Below are 22,135 nucleotides of genomic sequence, written 5' to 3'. Positions count from 1 at the left end.
TCCCTTTGACTGAACTTCAACACCGGTTTGACTCTCTTAGCTTACAGCCACATTTCACAAAGATTTTGGAATTATGCCTTCATGACTATTGTGGACTTAATAAATAGGCTCCCTCTAGAACATCAAATCAAAGCCCATTGGAGAAATTATTCAAAAAGAGGACATACTATAAAATTTCTCAAATTTTTTGGATGTTCTTGTTTCCCAAACTTGAGAGCATATAAAAAAAAAATTAAATTTCAATTCGCAGCTTCATTTCTTCCTTGGATACAACATGAGTAACCATCATGAATGCATATGCTTTGACCCTAAGTATCACAAAATTGTGATTTCCAGGGAAGTTATTTTTTACCAACAAAAATTTCCAATGATGAAAGATATAGAGTAAAAAAAAAAACTGCAAAGACCCTCCTCTTTGCATGATCAGTCCTGCACTAATGATGGAGTTAACCTCATCTTGTTTGGATGAGGTTGCCAAACGTGACTTAGAAAATGAGCAATGGTCCGAGAATGAAGATATTTCAATCAGTACTCAACACAAGACACAGAGTCTGATGAACATCACTGTATGGCAGCTCTTACACAGATTCAAAGGGCGCATCCTATGATATGTTACCCTGATGCCACCAGATATTGCCTTTAGCTACAATTGTGTTTGTCAGTTCATGCATGATCCTACTGTCAATCACGGGTGATTGTCAAGAGGATTTTGAGATTTTTAAATTATGGCCTTTGTTTTTACTCCTTCACAAAGCAAAGAGATTAATATTCATAGTGATGTCTCAATGATCATAGGTCCACATCTGGATATGCTGCTTTCTTTGGTCCAAATCTTATATCATGGAGCTTTAAGAAGCAATCTGTTGTTTCCCAATCTAGTACCGAGGCCGAGTACAAGGCTGTTGCTAATGCTCTGAGGCATGTTATATCATTGGTCTTGTCAAAGATATGGGAGTTCAACCTTACAATCTCGTGTGACAATGTGAATGCCACATTTCTTGCTGCTAATCCTACTTTTCACAGTCTAAGCAAACACATAGAAGTCGACATTCATTTTTTGCGAGATAAAATATCTCAACACCTAGTTCAAGTTCAAAAAAATTGAGCTAAGGATCAGCTGGCCAATGGATTTACCAAACCTCTAGGGGCTTCATTGTTTCAGCTCAACTTTGGAAAAAGCCAAGTTTAGATTGAGGTGGCTGTTAGAGATAAAGATAGAAAGAGTACAGGCTGTAATGGCGTGCAAGCTGAAGATAGTGAAAGAGAGATTCTCTGCAACAAGAAAATAAAAAAGATAGGAAAGCAAGCTATTGATAGGGTTGAAGGTCTCAAAGAACTTTGTTCTATCTAATGTAGTTAAGGATAATTGTAATCTCTGTATAAATGAAAAAGATATTCGTTCTCTATAGTGTAATAAATTAAGGCCAAATGAATAATTTGAACTTGCGGAGCTCAAGTTGCTCAACTCTTTGTTTATGCCTACCGGTAAGCAAGCAAAGGAGAGAGTATTTAACGTACGTAAAAGATTGGCCGGCAATAGCCAACAACGATCGTCATAGAGAGGGAGGGAAGAAAGCCAACTCCTCCTTAGAAGCTTAATGCCCATAGGAAATGCAAAACATTTACTTGCCCATCTATTCAAATCTATTCAACCAGTTGTGCTAGGTTCCTTAGGGGCAGGGGCAAAACCAAAAGTTTTTCATAAGCAAGGCTGAATTAAAGTTTAAAGTTTCTAAATTTTGACAGAAGCTGAAATATTATTTTTCAAAATTTTTATATTTTAATTTTTTTTGAGGGGCTAGAGTGTCTAAGGAGCCCCCTTTGGTCTGCCTCCCTTAAGGGAAGAGAGAAAGATAGAGAGCAGCAAAAAAATACAACTGGTAACTAGCCACACTAAATCTAAATCTAAATATAACAACACAACTAAAAGGAAAATTTGTGCATAGGTCACAAACCCTAATCCATCTGAAGACCACAATGACAAAACAAGAAGACCATTTGATAGTCGGACCTCTATATTTTGCACATGACGAAACCAACCCCGTGAAAATCAAGAGCATCACATGTCTATTATCATTGTCCCGGCCTGTATAGTATTAGTTTCACACATATCTATGTTCAGAGAAGTGTAGAATCATTTAGCAGTCAGTGTCGCTTTTCAGTTGTCTGGATGACAGTACTGCAGAGGACTGCCATCAAGAGGCAGCTCCGTAACGTTGTCAGAGGGCAAAATGAGATCATTGTTAAAATAGAGCATCAGCCACAGGATAACACAAAAAAGTAGTAATACAATTAGAAAGATAAAGAGAATAGTCATAATGTTGTTTTTATGTTCAAATATGGGTGATATCTTGTAATATGCAACATTACTCGTTCTTCCATCAATGCGGCAACTTCACGAAATCTAACGCGTTAAGTCGAACGCACTGCCGTGAATCTAGAAATGAACAGATCTGTAGATGATCGCCATTGTCATATGCGATATTACTGAATCTTCCGTAAAAAGATGACCATTAGCCAGCAGAAACTACAGACAGAGAGAGAGGGAGAGAGAGAGAGAGTTGGTGGGTTTCGCTCGGGGTTGGTCAAGTGTGATTGGTGGATCTTCCTGACGTTATCTATCTACTGAGACGTTGGGGGAATACGAAAAAGACAAAAGCAATAATTTAATTTCAAAACTCCACCAAAGTCATTAAGGAGAGTTGCCATGGGTATCACCAATTCACCACCCCTGTTCTCCCTCTCCTGCCGGCCCTTTGTGTCAAGGATGGAGGTGTGTCTAGGATCGACTGCTCAGTCCCTTCTCCCCTCTCACGCGCCTGTTCGTCCTTGCTTATTTCGTTTCGCTCAGAACTTCAGATCCCCCCTTTGCAGCACTCGTGGAAGAAGGCGGAGCCTGGTCATTAGGGCTGCCGTTGCGGCGGAGCAGGGTTCTCAGACGAAGGTTTCCCTTGTTAAGATTGGTACAAGAGGAAGGTAGGCGTTGTCCGTAGGAGGTTGTTTCTGTTTTTCTTTCGCTGCATTACTGTTGGTTGTTTTCCGTATATTCAGTGGTCTGGTTGGTGTGATCTCTATTGCTTTTCCAGTGTTGAAAGTTCATGTGGGTGTCTGTTACTTTTTCTCTATTTTATTGATTTGAATTAAATTAGATGAGATTAAAGGATATTCTTTCTGCACGAAGCGCTAGGAAGTGTTATTTTGTTTTTGCATTCTTTTCCGCTTAGATTGGTCTTTTGAAGCTTAACTTCCGAAATATGTGTTTTCAAAACAATTTGTGTGGTTTTACAACTCCAGAATGGTGACGATTAAAAAAACCAAATTCATTTGTGAACATCTTTTGTCTTGCTTACTTCTCTGCTGGAAAAATGGAAAATTTCACTGTTCGTATGGAACTGGATTGTAAATTGGACACATATGTTCTGCAAGTTACTGCTTATTGTATCATTACAGATACACTTGATTTAGCAGAACGAAGACGCTCTGCCTTGCCGATTGTAATTTGCTATCTGCATTTTGTTGCTGGCGCTTCCTTCAGAAGCTGCCTTACCGAAAGTAATGTGTCTGGATCATGATTTTGGTAGGTTATGCTTCCATTTTCCTTTTCCGTTCTTGAATGTGAAAGATGCAGTTGTTGAGAATAATGGGTTACGTCAGATTAAATATTGACACTACAAGAAGTGAATGTATGAAGCTGTTCTCAGTTTCCACTACCTATGTTTCTGCTATAACATAGTTAACACCATAGCCGTGGTGACTGGAAAGCAGAAAGTTTTCAGAGGGACTTAGAGTTTCTCAAGACCCTTCGAGGGACTTAGATTTTCTCAAGACCCTTCGAGGTAAACACTGGATATGGTGGTTCTGACAATGAGAAGGCAGAATGCTCAAGGATTGGTAGTCTGTCATGGTTAGAAGTGGAAGGAGGTGGAAAAGAAGATTACCAAATGAATGTTGTGTGATCATAATTGCAAGGGAGATAATGGGAAGTTATCTGTGCCTGAAAAGAGTTACATTGAGATGATTAAATCCGTGGCATGGACCATCATCATCGGATAAGAGGAGTAGAATTCAGGAGAATATAATTGAACTTTATTTTTGGAAATCCTTCAAAAATCTGAAGTTTCTTGAAGAATATGAAAATTTCAGTTGGTAAGCTTCCCTTTTCCTAATTAACTTAGAAGTAGAGGAAAACATCAAGAAAGTTGGGAGGGAAGATCTTGTTATGGATAGGTGGTCTGCAGTGATAACGCACAAATGAGCAAGTTAGAGATAATTTTGTTGGTGCCTTTGTGTATACAAAATTGAATAAATCTCTTATGTTCATAGATGTTTGCTTGATAAGTGCTTTATGTTCACCCGGGCAATCAAACGCCCCCTAAGGGTTTTTTGTACAGTAGTAGTGGCAAGATCCGAAAAATTGAAGAGGAGATCCACTGGCAGCATCATTAAATCCAAAAGAATGAGTTTAGATTACAAATTCTAATTCAAAAGCTAGGAGAAGGCTCTCAGATCTAATAAAAAAAAGCTATGAAAATTTGGATCCAAAAATTTGGATCTGAATTAATCCAAGCCAAAAGAGGGCTGGCATAAAACCCAGGTTTTGTATTAGTTCCTCCTTTCTCTCATCTCTCTACTTCAACTTTTTTTAGAAATTTCTAGCTGCCTATCTGGCTTTTCTCTCTTTTGATCTTCTTCAGGCCCCGTGGGCCATTTAGGTCAACCATACTTCGAGCTCATACCAGCCATTGATCTCACTTCGGAAAGCTATCCAATGCCTAAAATCAAGGGTGGAAACTCTGGCCTTTTTGCTACACCCAACCGTGTCTACAATGTTAACACCATTATGTATGGCAACTTCAGCTATATGAAATTGATAATGATGCGGTATGTGCAGCTCATGATGACCATGATGATGTTGCTGCAGGAGGCAAAAACAAAACAATGCAGAAAATCATCCATTAGATGCTGGCATTGGCATTGCTATTTGTGAAGATTGTGGTGACATCAGAATGCATGTTTTTGGAAATTTGCATAGCAACAAATCAGGAAATTAAATCTGAGCCAATACGTAACAGCTCTTTAACGATAGGAGGAAAATCTATTGAGTGTTAAAAAAATACAAACATCAATTACAATGTGAACTATTGACTCCAAGGTCAATGGTGGTGTTTCGTGGTGAAAAACCATGTTCATTTTTCTTTATGGTTATTCTCATTTTCTAAGATGGTACTGGAGCAGGTTGATCTTCAAATCCCAAAATCAAAATATGTTTGGGTACTAAGAGGAATAATCTTTACTTCGAAGTGGGAATCAAGTTAGAGGATTTTGTGACAATGAAAATAAAACACTTGTTGAAGAAGATCTAAACATCATTAAAAAGAATATTGTCTTCTTCATCAAAGTGATGAACATATTCATTTTCTAGAGATCTCTAGATTAAACTTGGACTTTCCGAATCACCTTCCAATTTGAGGGATGATAAAAGCAATAATCATGCTGTATCCACTACTCATGAAGATCATGATGATGTTGTTGAATGTTGAAGAAGGCAATAACGATGTAGAAATCATCTAGCAGACGATGGATTGGCATTGCCATTTGTGAAGATGGTGATGATGTCAGAATGCATGTTTTCAGAAATATGAAATATCAACAAATCTGGAAATCAAACCTGAGGAATATTCTTGATAATTCTCCATGTAACAACTCCTAGGAGGGAAATCTGTTGAGTGTCGTAATAGGAAAAAGTATGAATATCAGTTATGACATGAACTCTCGCCTCCAAGGGTGATGGAGGTCTTCCATGGTGCAAAACCATGTTCTTTTCTTATGGATATTCTCATTTTGAAAACATAGGCATCCTTTTTTCTTCCTTTCTTCTTTTTACCCCCTTACGTCTCCTCCAACTCAAAGGTGGTGTAGTGACGGATACATGCAATTGAGCTTGGGAGCAAGGGTGAAAACCAAACAAGAGGAAGCATCCCCGGTTGTTTATCATCCTCGGACAAGTGGTATATGTCTCTCTTTTCCAGTTTTGCATATATAGTATGATATAGATGCATATCATATAATGCCTATCATAATGGCCAAGAAAACTGACATGATACACCCTGTGTTTAAGTCAGAAGGGTTTTACTAGCTATTATAAATATTTTATTTGATCAGTCATGAAGCTTTTTGTTCATCGTGTGAAGGCTTATGTCATTCATAAATGTGTGAACGTTTCCCTTCTCATGACACCTCTATATGGCAGGTTATATTTGTTCAATATGAATTTTGGTTGGCTAGTTTTATTCATATAACCAAGGTGCTATCATGGTGCTTAGGATGTTATTGCTACAGTCCAGATCTCTGATGGAAGTGGGTTGTGATAGTTTGTTAGTAGGGACTAGGGAGGGTTTGAATGTGGAAGAGACGAAGGCATCAAAACCAATATATCTAGTTAACTATGCTGCTGGAGCAAAACTTAACTCTTCTAGTTGGACCATTTTAAACCTCATCCTGACTTTTTTGGTAAATTGTCTGTGACCAACTACCTTTCAAGTTTTCACTTCAAGCATGGGTAAGTTAGATGTGCATTCATATTTGGAAAAGAAAAGCTCAGGACTTTTCATTTATTTCGTATGTTTCATGGACACTTCAAAAAATATGAAGTGTTAGTGTTCAGTGGTGTCTGACGCTGACACCATCACAACACTCGTCGACACTTTTGGGACGCTCCATTTTTGAATTATGATGGTACCCAATAGGCATGTTGTTTTTTTTCTTCTTCTTTTTTCCTTTTTCTCCCGTCTCTCCCTTCCTCTTTTCTTCTCATTTTCCTGTTCTCTTTTTTGTTAAGTTACACCCCACTCTTCCCTTCTCTCTCTCTATAGTTTAAAAAGGACGATAGGGGGGTCTATCATCCTTTTAAAAAGGACAATAGGAGGTGAAAAGGATGAGAGGGGCTTGTCATCCTTTAGAAAAGATTCTGGTCATCTTTTAAAAACAAATTTTCTAGAAAAACTTAAATTTTATTTAATCAAATTTCTTATTAGACTAAAATAACCTTAAAATAAAAAAAAATTAACAAATGTAAACAAATTAAGCTATTCAACATTTAACTAACTAATTATTTAACAGATTTTATATTAGCATTTTGTGACTTTTTACTTGTGAACTTTGTTATTTCTTTCTCTCTCCCTCTATATAAATAAATAAATAAATAATATATATATATATATATATATATATATATATATATATATATATATATATATATATATATCAAACCCTCATATACTAAACTTGATGGGAATCATCTAGGCTGGCAATTCTGATGAGATAAAAGAATGAAGACAAGTTGCAAATATAAAACCAAGTTGCTTTTTTTAAGAGTTTGAAGTACCCATGGAAACTCATTGGTTTCCTTCTTTTGAAGGGTATTTTGGACCTTTGAAAAAACAGATTGGCTTCTATATTTGCAACTTAATTTCCACTACCTGATTTCTTTGGAATTGATAGCCCAAATAATTCCCATCAAAGTCAGTTGTATGAGGCTTTGGTAACTACTTGTTTATATATCTATATATATAATACATTAAATTTATTAGAAATATTGATCAAATTATGACACAAATTAACATACCAAAAGTTAGATATATTTCCAAATTCAATTTAAATCTTTTGTCATTTATTGAATATTTGTGAAATTATTTTCTCACAAAACAAAATTTGGAAATAGGATCACATTTTTGGGAAGACAATTGGGGAATGTTCTGGAAGAAATAATCTTTGCTATGTGGATTACTTGGATATTTCCTAACCATCTTGTAGTATTTGTCAAGAAAGATTATGTGAATGTTTGGCATCAATGGTTGGGATATACAAGTTTTGGGAAAATATCTTGTATCCCATTTTTTCAAGAACTAACAAAAGATTTGTTTGTAATGATTGTATAAAAGCAAAAATGTAATCCTTAATAGAACTATTATGATTTATGTCACTGCATTTGGCGAATCCTGTGAGCCAACTCATTAAATGGTTGAACCGACTTGGGATCCCACAAGCCAACTCGGGGCAGGCTGAAAGTGGGTTGTGGTCGAGGCCTCGACCCATTTAACCATGATTTGCAAAAGAATCAATGTGAATCATTCTAATTTCTAGTTGTAGTTGGCTTGCCGAATCAAAGCTAGATTGGCTGAATTTGCTTTAGCCCTTAAGCCGATTTTTTGGCAATGCATTGTGAAACACATCATCGCAATGTTATTTCGACTCTGTTTTATACGATTCATACGTATAAAAAATGTGTATTTCCCTCTCAAACCCTCATTTGTGATTCTCTGTGTCGACTAAGGATGAGGGTTTGATAGCATGGTCTGTGAGTTGTAGGACATTGGTGCTAGCGGTGTCATAGGCTAGGGCTGGGCATTGGCGAGGCTGGGTCAGCTCGAACTTGATAACGCCGGAAAAAGGCCACCCAACTGACCCTCGCTAGTAGCCCGTGGCAAGATCGGTAAGTCATTGGGCTGGGCGAGGCTGGTGCAGCTCAAGCCCCGGTTCGGCCCGATAGTGCTGTAAAAAAGAAAAAAAGAGGAAACTGAGAAACCCCTAGTGCAATGATGGGGGTTTGCCCGAAAAGTGAAAACTCGATGACGCTTGCTTAGGAGTTTCTAAATACAAACCCTCCATGCTTGGATCGGGGTTTCTGAAACAAAAATCCCCCGCGTCGAGGGGGGGGGGAGAGAGAGAAGGTACCTGTTCGATTGTCCTTGACATCAACTTGGCACCGACGATCAGTCCAATGTCATTGAGAGATGAAATTAGAGAGAGAAAGAAGAGAGAAGGGGGATGAGAGAGAGAGGTAGAAGGAGAAAAAGAAAAGTGGGGAGCCAGGGAGGGAAGGAGTGATAGGAGAAGGAAGGAAAGAGAGGCAGGTATCGGCCTCTGATACCCTGCTCGAGGTCCAAAATGGTGTTCTGGACCCGACCAGAACCGCACCGAGTACCCAAGTACCCAAGTACCCAATGGGTACTGGCCTGGTGCCCAATCTTATGATAGCGACTTTTCAGATGACTCTCTCTCTCTCTCTCTCTATCTAGAGTCCTCCCCATGGATGGGTCAACTCTCTCTCTCTACCTCTCTCTTTGTCTCTTTTTCTTTTATTCTTGTTAGAGATTTTGGTCTCCAATGACTTTGGGGATTCTCTCTCTCTTCCCTTCCCTTCCTCCCACTCTTTTGTTTTTTTGTATTTGAGATTTGTTTTTATTCTCATTAGTTTGAAATGGGGGTGTTCGGCTTGGGACTTTCCCAGTCCTTCTTATAGTTGCAAGTAGCAGCAATCCATTTATATAGTTGCAAATAGCACAATTAATCTTGTTCTCTGTTGGTTTCTCTCAATGCAGTAACCTCTCATGTTCATTAATGGGATTTAGCATTCTATATACTTGTTGTCAAGCTTTTGGATACGAAATAGATGACATTTGCATATTGTTAGTTCATTGCAAGTATTCTAGATTACATTTTGGTGGTTTGTGACATGACTTGGTCGAGTCACTGAGTCAACTTGATGGCCTAGTGACCAGGTTGTCAAATGATCCGGGTCCAATTCCTGGGTTTTCCAACTATGTACCTCCCAAGCTCCTCTTGAATTTAGTGCATTTGGATATATAAAGATCTGTTCCCGACTGTCTAATGGTGGTTTTTTTTTATTATGCAGTATTTGTTCATGACTTCTCTAGATATGTTCATATTTACTTTTTGATGCACAAATCCAAAATTCTTTATTGTTGGCATGATCAAAACTCAATGTAGTAGAAAAATAAAAGTTCTTAGAAGTGATTTCAGAAAAGAGTACATAATTAAAACTAAAAGAGCTATTCTTGTTTCTAAGCATGTTCCTGAAAGTTTTTGGGCAGAAGATACTCTTTATATCAGGTCAGGAACAAGCCTTACGAAGGGAAAACAGTAAGTCTGGACATCCAGTCACATATATATATATATATATATATATATATATATATTACATAAGTTTATCTTTTTATTTTTCCTTTTTTGTATCTTTTATTTTTTTTTTCTGATCAACTGAGCCGCTGTTCAGCTGCAGCTGAACTAGCTGTTGGAACTAGTCCAACAGCTACTTTCTAGCTGTTGGAACTAGTCCAACAGCTAGTTCTTCCTCTTTTTTTTTTTCTTTTTCTCATGCTTTGTCTATAAATGAGCAAGTTTTATCCCATATTGTGTATAGCCTGAGTGCCATTTTGTATGTCGTTTCTCCTTGGTTAATATTCGAAGATTGTGGCAGTTTTTCCTCTAAGAAGTGCACACAAGCTGGCTAGGATTTGTCTTTGCACTTCCATATCACTCATTTGAACTTGGATGAATGAGATTAGAACAATCATTATTTAATGCATTGTCATTTTTTTTAATCTCGGGGAAATTGTATTATGTACCATGATGTATTTACTGCAATGAATTTATGGATTGGAAAACATGTATTTACTTTTTTATTTGTCATGTAGTTGGTTCATGTCATTGTTTGTTGGATGATGTTTCAAATGGTGCTTTGTAGGACAGTCCATTGGCACTTGCACAGGCATATGAGACACGTGACAAACTCAAGGCTACTCATCCAGAACTAGCAGAACATGGTGCAATTGAAATAATAATTATAAAAACAACTGGTGATAAAATATTGAATCAACCTTTAGCAGACATTGGTGGCAAAGGTCTTTTTACAAAAGAGATAGATGAAGCACTGTTAGACGGTCGAATTGATATTGCTGTCCATTCAATGAAGGATGTCCCCACTTATTTTCCTGATGGGATAATTTTGCCCTGCAACCTCCCACGTGAGGATGTTCGAGATGCATTTATTTCTCCAACTGCAACCTCTTTGGCAGAGCTTCCAGCTGGAAGTGTTGTTGGCAGTGCTTCACTAAGAAGACAGTCTCAAATACTTTACAGATATCCATCACTCAAGGTAAGCCAATCATTTGGTATGGTCATATCTGTACTTGCAGCTATGATACTCTTGGAGTCTTTTGATTCCAAGTACTTCTTTAGTGATAGGTTCCTTCTGGAGATATTGACTACTTGCTGCACTAGAGCTAAAATTTAGGTTGGTTCATAACTAGCACAACATTCTCGTCATAAGGTATGGTGCCAACTGGCTTATAGATGTTATACGAGTTGGATGTGAGATTAAAGTTGGTCTCATATATGTGTTTTGCTGCTTTGATAATTATGTCTAACATCCTGTGCATTGTTTTATTATATTCTAATGATCCATATTAGTTCCATGTGGTGCAAAATGAGCTTATGCTGAGCTGGGAAAATAAGATTTCTTTATGGTTTCATTTTTCATATGTTAATATCCATAAGCCACTAAGTTTGTCCCATTTTTAGGTGCTTTGTGTGACTATTGAACAAGTGTAGTTCATCACTTCATCTTGAAGTTTACAATTGAACAAGTGTATGTATCCATAATCCACTAAGTATGTATGTATACCCTGCCGTATCTCTCTACCTACATTTTTCAAATTGTTGTGTCCAAACCCATAGTCCCAAACTTTGGTACTAGTGATCTCATCACTCCCATACCTGCACCCATGGACTTAGTTGCTCTCTCAACAATATGCGGTTCTTTTGTTCATCTGTACCATGCTCTTGTAGTGTATGTAGGTAAGAGACTCTCTGTCTATGTTATATGTGTTAGAATGTATGTATTCCTATATATATATATATATATATATATATATATATATGTACAGTACATATATTAGTGTGCTAATATATGTCTTACATATATAGATATGTGTATATTTTAGGGTACCTAGGTCATACTTGTAATTTTCCATTTTCTTTTATGTATTTTTTTATTTCTTTTACACCTTTTTTTATTATTTAAGAGGAGAACTAGCTGTTGGGCCTGTCTCCAACGGCTAGATTTCTAGCCGTTGGAAATGGCCCAACAGCCATTTCCCCTCCTCCTCTCTTCTTCTCTTGTATTATAAATAAGGGACTGTTGTCCCCTTTTATGTTATGGCTTGTTGTAGTATTGTTGAAGATCAATATACGTTTTGTTTATCGTCTTGTTAGAGGACTCTTGTGTATTGCCTTGTTGAGTTAGTGGGAGATTCAAGAGTGATATTCTTGAAGTATTTGCCTAGTTTGGGTTTGATTTATATGGTATCAGAGCCACGTTTTGGCTATTTATCTTGCTGTCCTTCAGTTTGAAGTTTCAGCTCTTACTCCTTCTTTGGAGCCGTGAAGCACTCCAGTCTCCAAGTGCTCGACGTTATTGCTGGCTGATTCTTGACACAAGAAGGAGCTGTTTTGCTGGCCTCTATTGGTGGTAAAAATTGAGGCAGAGGTGCTGTTTTGTTGGCCTCTATTGGTGGAGAAGAAGGGTGACTGGTTTCTCTTATTACCGTGGACTTCTTTTCACGTGGCAGCCAGCTTCGTCATAACTTATAAGTGGATCTACCTTGTTGATTGTGATCATGAATGACAAAGTCTCGTCTCTTCTATTTCCCAAACTCTCATCAACAAACTATATACAATGGGCTAGAACTATGGAACATTTTATTCGTAGTAAAAGCCTTTGGGGACTAGTTGATGGGACAAAACTTGAACCACAACTAGTCCTTACTAAAGTTGTTGATGGAAGAGCTATGGAATTGGATGAAACCGAAAAAGAAAAAGTAGTGGCGGAATACAACAAGAAATGGGAAGAATGGAGTGTTGGTCATCACAAAATTATTACTTGGATCTTGACTTGTGTTGACAATGCTACTAGCGGGCAAATCTCTAAATTAAATTCTGCCCTAGAAGCTTGGGAATATCTAAAGAAAACTCATACCATGAGAGATGTTGCTTATATGCATCATGTTCAACTCAAAATTCATAATCTTCAACAAGAAGATAGATCCATTAAAGATTATGTGGCTGAAATGGATCAATTGTATGATGAATTATTTTTGAACCACATTGGACACAAGATCTTCTTCTTAGAGAAAAACAAATACAACGTGACAAGTTTTACAAGTTTATCATAGGTCTTAGACCTGAATTTGATGGTGTTAAAACAACTTTACTTCATCGCTTTAAAACACCATCTATGAATGAGGCTATTGTGAAGCTTCAAATGGAGGAAAATCGTCTTTGTCTTGATAAAGAAAAAGTCAACAATGTGCTTGCCACATCTAGGTCGGGGGCTCATTTGAGACCTTATAGACCTCCTCACTTCAATCGTACAAATGAAGGAGCAAGAAGAAAGGTTATTTGCTATCATTGTCAAGAAGAAGGACATACTAAGCCAAGATGTCCAAAACTTAGAACTTTTGACAAAAGAAGCAATGTTGCGGCTCCAATTCAAGAAGAAAGAAAAAAAGCAAGCTCATTCCAACTTGATCAACTCATAAGTGCTCTTCAACCTTTTCTAAAGGGAGGAGGCACACCTTCAACTTTGGGAGCTACCGTGGCATTTACTTCTTAAGTAAGTATTCTTGGATTATTGATTCGGGTGCATCTTTTCATATGACTCCTTGTAGATCCATTCTCACCGAATGCACTAAAAATGATTTGTATTCCTTTGTGAAAACGACAGATGGTACTTCTCTTGAAATTGATTTTATTGAAAATCTTGACTTAGCTTTTGGATCCAAAACTTTAAAAGTACCTCAAGTAAGACACATTCCTAAATTAAGTTTAAATTTATTGTCTGTTTCTCAAATAGCCGACCTTGGTTTTGATATAATCTTCTCACAATCCAAATGTTTGATACAGGACTGAGTATCCAAGAAGACGATTGGGGAAAGTTTTAGAACAAAAGATCTCTACTACATAGATTTTTTGGACCTTTCAAGACCATCTTGCAATACCTCCAAAGAATGTGACATTCAAACTTGGCATCAAAGACTTGGACATTCCAATATAGAAAAAATATCCCATCTTCCCTTCATGGAGAATTTTTGTCAAAAGAACTTTGATTGTAATGATTGTATTAAAGCTAAAATGAAAGCCTTACCTTTTGATAATAGAAACTTTATTGCCCAAAAATCTTTTGATTTAGTGCATTCGGATGTGTGGGGACCCGCTCCTATTATGTCGTAAGGAGGATTATTGTACTATGTGATCTTTATTGATGATTATTCTAGGCATACTTGGGTTTACTTTCTCAAACATAAATTGGACGTATTCACCAACTTTAAGAATTTCTACAACATGATCTATACCCAATTTGGCTCAAATATCAAAATCTTTAGAAATGATTCGAGAGGAGAATTTATGTCAAATGAATTTCAACAATTTCTAAAAGATAAAGACATTCTTCATCAAAGATCTTGTCCTAACACTCCACAACAAAACGGAGTGGCCGAGCGTAAACATAGACACATTATTGAAACTACTCGAGCCCTTCTTTTATCTAAAAATGTTCCAAAAAACTTTTGGGCTGAGGCTGTTTTGACTTCAACCTATTTAATTAATAGAATGCCTACCAAACTTTTGAAACATATTTCTCCTTTTGAAAAACTTCACCATGTTAAACCTAATTACAATAGACTTAAAGTCTTTGGTTGCAAATGTTTTGTGTTAAGTGACAAAGACGATAAACTTTCTTCCAAAGCTATTTCTTGTGTTTTTATTGGGTATTCCGAAACTCAAAAGGGTTATAGATATTATGATATTGAAAGAGATAAAGTTTATGTTTCTAGAAATGTGATCTTTTTAGAAAACGAAGATGGTTTCAAAGATGAACCCAAGAAACTAGAAGATTATACTTTTCTTTGGACTAATAATATTGATGATGACGATGATATTGATGATGATGAACCCGATAAAGTTGTAGAAGTGCCAATTGAAGAAGTCAACAACGATAATTCTACTCATATGATTCCTCCAAAAGAGACCTTAGTTTATAGAAGAAGAGATCCCCAAAATCAAGAAACTAATCAATCTCTTCCTAGGAGATCCCAAAGGCACATTAGACCTCCTCAAAGATTTATCTCTTATGAGTCTTTTTCCCCAAAATTTCGAGCTTGTCTTATGGCACATCATTTTTTTTATGAGCCATCTTCTTACCTTGAAGCTAAGGAAGATCCCAATTGGATTGAAGCCATGAATCTTGAACTTAAAGCTCTTGAAAGCAATGAGACTTGGGATATTGTGCCTCTACCAACGGGGAAAAAGACTATTGGTTGTAGATGGATCTATAAAATCAAAACTAGAAGTGATGGAACCTTAGAAAGATATAAGGCTAGACTTGTTGCTAAGGGATGTGCTCAAGAATATGGGATTGATTATGAAGAAACCTTTGCTCCTGTTGCTCGCATTACTTTTGTTAGAACTCTTATTTCCATTGCTTCTGTTAAACATTGGACTATTTTTCAAATGGATGTTAAAAATGCTTTCTTAAATGGTCACCTACAGGAAGAAGTTTTCATGAGTGCTCCCCCTGGTTTTGATCTACCTCAAAACAAAGTTTTACGTCTTAAGAAAGCCCTTTATGGTTCAAAACAAGCTCCCAAGGCCTGGTTTGACAAGTTTAGTAGTGTCATGTTTAATCAAGGTTTTCAATCTTGCTACTCTGATACTGCTATGTTTGTAAAAACCACCTCCATAGGTGTAATTGTTTTATTATTGTATGTTGATGATATGGTTATTACTGGGAGTGATGATGAAGAGATTATAGAGGTAAAACATTTTCTTAACAAATGCTTTCAGATGATTGATTTGGGAAGACTAACTTATTTTCTTCGAATTGAAGTTGCTTATAGCAAACATGGTTATCTTCTTTCTCAAATGAAGTTTGCTAGTGAATTAGTTGACAAAACAGGTATCTCAGATGACAAAGTTGTGGATACTCCAAAAGCACTGGGAGTAAAAATGAAAATTGACGATGGAGAGATATTAGAGAATCCCACTCCCTTTCGGCAAATAGTTGGCGCTCTCTCTTATCTCTCCATCAGCAGACCTGACATTGCTCATGCCGTGCATGTGATAAGCCAATTTCAACAAAGACCCACCTCAGTGCACATGGGAGCGGCAATGCGGATTGTCCGTTATGTGAAAAACACTATCAACAAAGGACTATTTCTGTCTTCCTCTTTTATATTAGAATTAGTTGCTTATACAGATGCTGATTGGGATGGAAATCCCAACAATAGGCACTCCACCACTGGTTTTTGTGTGTTTTTAGGTGATTCCTTAATTTCTTAGCGATGCAAGAAACAAAATAAGGTGTCACTATCATCAACAGAAGCTGAGTATCGTGCGATGACAACTACAACAATGGAGATAGTATCTCTCAAAAGCTTATTGAAGGATATGAGAATTCATATCATGAATCCTGTCAAGCTTTGTTGCGACAACAAAAGTGCAATCTATATTGCTAGCAATCACACATTTCATGAATGAACAAAGCATATAGAGATGGACTGTCATTATGTTCGTGAAGAGTTCCTTCAGAAAAACATAGATCTCTCTTATGTTCCCTCTGAATATCAACTAGGAGATTTCTTCACCAAGGTTCTTGCTGCTGCTAGGTTTCAATTTCTCCTTGGCAAACTTTCGGTTATCACACCGTAAGTTTGAGGGGGATGTTAGAATGTATGTATTCCTATATATATATATATATATATATATATATATATATATATATGTATGTACAATACATATATTAGTGTGCTAATATATGTCTTACATATATAGATATGTGTATATTTTAGGGTACCTAGGTCATACTTGTAATTTTCCATTTTCTTTTATGTATTTTTCTATTTCTTTTACACATTTTTTTATTATTTAAGAGGAGAACTAGCTGTTGGGCCTGTCTCCAACGGCTAGATTTCTAGCCATTGGAAATGGCCCAACAGCCATTTCCCCTCCTCCTCTCTTCTTCTATTGTATTATAAATAAGGGACTGTTGTCCCCTTTTATGTTATGGCTTGTTAAGCCACATCTTGTAGTATTGTTGAAGATCAATATACGATTTGTTTATCCTCTTGTTAGAGGACTCTTGTGTATTGCCTTGTTGAGTTAGTGGGAGATTCAAGAGTGATATTCTTGAAGTATTTGCCTAGTTTGGGCCTGATTTACAATTTGTCTGTAAGATCAGAGTGCTCACTACCATAATCACATTGAAAATGCATAAAAATTTGTAGAGAAGCAATTTTTGACAAAGGCATGTAAGATTTGGAATAAACCAAAAAACTCAAATTTATGTTCGATGATCTATATTAAGTGTAATCTATGTCATACGAAGACGTCATTTCTGCTCCAGCACCATCACTTGTGGCACAGATGCAGCACCCATACAGTGCATGACATGGTCAGTGCACATCCAATTGCAGTCAGCCACACCAGGTCCTAAATCTAACTTGCATCTGCCTAACATTAATAGTGAGTCAGTAACATTAATAGCGAGTCAGGTTTAATCTTCTTTCTAGTAAAGAAAATCAAATGAAAAAACAGAGGGGATGGAACCCGCTTTTCACCTTGAGGCATGATGGAAATGTTATTGTTTGCTTGAGATCTAAAATTGTTGTTTTTCATATCTGATTCATCCAAATGCCCAGAAAGATCTTAACTCCTAATGAATGGTTTATCTTTGCCAAGTAAGAAGGTGTGGTTAAGTTTTTCATAGTTTGACTCAGAAGATTTGGAAGAAGACACAATTAAGAAGAAGGAAAATCCATTTTTTTGAAATTGAGATCTAAGAAAGAAAAATAAAGGTTTTGGTATGAAAGAGAGATTTCAGTATGCAAGGACAATGAAGACCAGTGGGTGCAGTCATTTTAATGAGGGGTTGATTCTCTTTCTTTCCCTTTCCTTTTCTTTGGCTTTTAAAATAAAATCTCACCCTTGAGAAAATTAGTCTAAATCTTGTGCTTCGATTATCTAAAACTGTTACAAACTTCTGGATCCTCAAGGATGATATCCTGAAGTTCAATATAAAGCCAAATAAAATCACAACAGAATTCTTCCCATGAAAACAATGAGCAACAAAAGGATATACTCTGATCAGATTTCAGATAAATGGAGGAGAAAAAGAACAGTAGTTCTTCGACTGAATGTCCTTTACTAATGACTTATTTTGCAATTGGAGAATGGAAAAAAAACAAATCAGTATTGGGGTTTTGAGCTTTGTGAATGAGAGAAGGAGACAATTTAGGGTTTACAAAACTGATGCTAGATTTGAAGAGATAAAAATAAATAATTTATGGTTTCAAAAACCCAATGACAATTGATATGAGTGATCAAAGAGGGAATATGGTAGGCAACTTACTATTTGTGAAACCAATCAGCAAAAGAGTGTATTTGCTGCAGCCAAGCTCAGAAGAAGAATGAGGAAAGACCTTGGACAGAAGGAAGAATTTTTCTTGATTCAAAATCAATTGCAGGTCTCCTTGGGCATACCAGAGAAATCACAACCTTCACATATTGCCTGGCTCTGATACCATACTAAATTTAGGAAGATCAGCTGCCACAATATATGTTTGAGAAGTGTTGAGCAGGAAGAGAAGAGGCGCACAAGAGTCACTACTCGAGAATGGATGGGTGACCTAATTACATTCAATTATATGGAGGTTAATGGGAATAATGGCTTCAATTATAAAGACAGTTTTGGTTATATCTGTGCATGTAATGCACATAATATATACCAGGTGTAGGTCTAGGTCAGAACTGAATCCAGATCCCAGACATCTTAACAACATGTAATGTATGTATTTTTATGAAGTTTCTAATTATTTAAAGTTTTAAACTCATAAAAATGTTGTTGGTTTTGACATTACCAAGGCAATACTGCCTGTTTATTCATTGCAGTATCGTTTTACTATGTTGGGATGGGTTGGCCTACCTGACAATGCATTCTGGACTGACCTCGAACCTGGTGGTCCAGCACAGCTGCAGCTCTGGTCGAGCCTGGGCCTAGGTGTTTAGTGAGTGAGGTTTGCACAGGCCTGGATCAACCGCAGCCCTTGTTCGCAGCCCTTGTTCTGGCTTATGTAAGAGTTGCCTAAATGTGTTTTCCCCCTCACACACACACTGCACTCCCCCTTTTTTTGCTAACCCTCTTTGTTTTCAAATGTAGTTGACATATTCAGGAATGGTGCAACCAAATTGATTATTTGAAGTCCCTTTACATCTGAGTGCGAAGTATTTTGGTGATGGATACATGAGAGAAGTCAATAGGCGTGCTACATTGTTGAGGACCCCTTTACCTGCTAGGCTGCTCGAATGTTTCAACTGGCTTATTTGTTAAGAACTTACGATGATATTTTCTACAGGATAAAATCCCAGGAATTTTGTTGTCACTTGAAATTTAACTTGAACAACCATGCTCACCTGTGGTTGTTGGAGCAAAGACCCCGTTGTGCCTGATTGAATGATCAGCCTGGTATGGTGGGAGCCGTATGTTGTATTTGCTGCCCATATTAGAGAACCTTGGAGTTGGGACTCCATCAGGAACCTGAAATTGTTTCTATATGTTATGAGTAATTTTTGGGATATTATGAACATTGTTGTGGTCAGCGATAGTATGGGTCAAGTGCATAATTGACTTCTCCTGTTTTAGAGTATCAATCTTGATTACTAGACTATTCAACGCATATTTTTTTAAGTTAACGTATAATTTTCAAAAATAAAAACTTTTTAAGATCCATATCTTTAGGATGCAAATGGACTTGACAAACGTACGTACAAACTTCTATTACAAGTACCATTAAGAAAGAACAAGACAGTTATCAACTATCATGATATAAAAATACCATCTTGTGTCCGATAAAGTAACAAGAAATTTCAGATGTAAAGAATTGCAATACTGACAACTGAAGGACACCTTTTTTCCCCCAATTTCCATCACATTTATGTGTTAGAAGCAATGCTGACTCTTTCTAGCAACTAAAACTTTCTGTCACTTAAGTGTCAACTATTATGATGCTATTGTAGTACTTGTGATTCATTGTTCACATAATTTATTTGCAGAATGTTTTTTGAAAAGTGGCTTAGCTAAGCTAAAGCTAATCTTGGCATTATTTATATTCTTTTTCAGTTAAAATTTTGGTGGGCTTGACTTTATTGAACTATATTTTTCAGGTAGTAAATTTCAGAGGCAATGTCCAAACCCGATTGAAAAAGTTGAATGAAGGAGAGGTCCATGCCACATTGTTGGCATTGGCTGGTCTAAAACGGCTTTCCATGACTGATAATGTTACCTCTATTCTTTCACTAGATGAAATGCTCCCAGCAATTGCTCAGGGTGCTATCGGGATTGCCTGCAGAAGCGATGATGATAAAATGGTATGTGTAATAGTGAGAAGATACGTCATTTTGTTTTCCTTAATGTACAGCCTTCTCATGTTAACAATATCATGACTTTTAAGGGGTTCAGACTTAGAAAACAATCCTTGAAAATTGTTGCAGCAATTTCATCTTTGTATGGGAACAATTTTTAAAAATTAAAACAAAAATTAAGTTTTAAAATATAATTTCTTCAAGTTTTAAAATACAGCCGTACTCATATACCCCATGTTGCTGTACCTGCATACCGGCACAGGTGCTTGTGCAGATCACACGTACTAATGTGACTTAGTCCTTCATTTTCCTCCATAGGTATTTTGTGTAGCATAATGTATCACACAATCTGCTATACCATGTACAACAATATGCACTGCATATTTATTCCTTAGAGTTGGTTTCTACAATTTCACAATCTGTTGGTTGCAACTTTTTCCTGCCACTTACGCTACACCTTTTATACAGGCTAATTACATAGCTTCTCTGAATGATGATGAAACAAGATTAGCTGTTGCATGTGAAAGGGCCTTCCTAGAAACCTTGGATGGATCTTGCCGCACACCAATAGCAGGTTATGCATTCCGTGACAAGGATGGATATTGTTTATTCAGAGGCCTAGTAGCATCTCCGGACGGAACTAGAGGTATATATATATATATATTTTTTTTGGGGGTAAAAGTTGTTGATCCTGAGGTAAAGTCACCTCCTTCTATTGGATTACTGATGTTTTCAACATTCACAGTGCTTGAGACTTCAAGAAGAGGCCCATACAGTATGGAAGACATGGTTTCTATGGGAAAGGATGCTGGGAAAGAGCTAATTTCACGCGCTGGTCCTCGTTTTTTTGACTGGTAGTGCACCAAAGAGAAGTTTGGCTATTACTCCTCGGGAGCCACATTAGAGCATTGTAACGTAGTGTCTGTAATGGTTTCGTAGTTCAGTTTTTCTAGAAGATCTTTGAGGGGTTTTTTTTCTCCTTCTACATGTTAGCAAAGAGGGTGGGGTGGTTGTAGTTTGGGTGGTTAGTAATCAGATTGCTTTGTTAAAGTGAGAATAGGCATCACGATTTTTGAGCTTTTAGCTGAGAAATCAATCCACTATTCAATATCATGTGTTGAAGCCTTACACTTCGTTCACACATTTTTCTAAAATACTGCCGAGGAATATTTGCACCCTAATCTTTTCTTTTTTAATTTATTGTTTACTTGGGTGAAACTGCCTTTGGCATAAAACCCCTAAAGCATACCCTCCTTATACCTTGAAGGTTTAGTTTGGTTCGGGACTTGAATGAACCTATGATGTATCCTCTAACTGGGGTGTCACGCTTTTTACCATTTGCAGCCAAGGGGAGTAACACACCGGAGTGTAATAGTGACCATAGGATTCAAACCTATGACCCTGAGTGTGTGCACCCTTACCTTGTTCAATATGAATTTGACACAAACACAAACCTGGATTAGGGTGTGTGCTTATACAGAAATAACAAGATGATTGGCTGCACATCAAAACTTGATGTGCACGAATCTCATGATACGGAGCTTGTTGATTTGGTCTGCATTGTTGCAAAAAGATCAAATATGCTCGAATGATAGAAGTAAATTTCTCTTGAAAGGAACTTAATATGATGTAAAGAAGGCTTAAATTCTAAGCGGATTGTACTTCACCAATTTACATCACCTTGGGAAAGCTAATACATTAACATTGCCTACCTAATGGTCGGCCCTTCAGCAGCATAATCAAACAATAGTGTGAATGCTGTTAAAAATTTTATTTCACCCTTCAGCAGCATAATTAAACAATAGTGTCCGAATGCTGTTAAAAATTTTATTTCAGTGGAAGTCTTCATTCTGAACTGAGG

The 22,135-nt window shown here is 37.0% G+C and overlaps 1 protein-coding gene across 1 annotated transcript; it reads left to right on the top strand.

Annotated features, from left to right (window-relative positions):
• The first annotated feature begins 2,535 nt into the window (after window positions 1-2,535).
• LOC116267607 (porphobilinogen deaminase, chloroplastic-like) lies at window positions 2,536-21,387 on the top strand. Its single transcript, XM_031649446.2, has 5 exons — window positions 2,536-2,976; window positions 10,552-10,957; window positions 20,077-20,280; window positions 20,743-20,920; window positions 21,020-21,387. Exons 1-5 carry the CDS (start codon window positions 2,708-2,710, stop codon window positions 21,130-21,132), a joined length of 1,170 nt encoding a protein of 389 aa, XP_031505306.1. The 5' UTR covers window positions 2,536-2,707; the 3' UTR covers window positions 21,133-21,387.
• The last annotated feature ends 748 nt before the right edge of the window (window positions 21,388-22,135 follow it).

This window comes from Nymphaea colorata, chromosome 14, assembly GCF_008831285.2.
Source record: "Nymphaea colorata isolate Beijing-Zhang1983 chromosome 14, ASM883128v2, whole genome shotgun sequence".
Classification (NCBI taxonomy): domain Eukaryota; kingdom Viridiplantae; phylum Streptophyta; class Magnoliopsida; order Nymphaeales; family Nymphaeaceae; genus Nymphaea; species Nymphaea colorata.
This window is presented reverse-complemented; position numbering and strand designations above follow the sequence as displayed.

Excerpts from the sequence above, each read along its gene's own strand:
- LOC116267607 (XM_031649446.2), top strand. The coding sequence starts at position 2,708 with ATGGGTATCACCAATTCACCACCCCTGTTCTCCCTCTCCTGCCGGCCC. Across the intron at positions 20,281-20,742 it reads GAAGCGATGATGATAAAATG|GCTAATTACATAGCTTCTCT; the intron begins GTATGTGTAATA and ends CCTTTTATACAG. Across the intron at positions 20,921-21,019 it reads ATCTCCGGACGGAACTAGAG|TGCTTGAGACTTCAAGAAGA; the intron begins GTATATATATAT and ends CAACATTCACAG.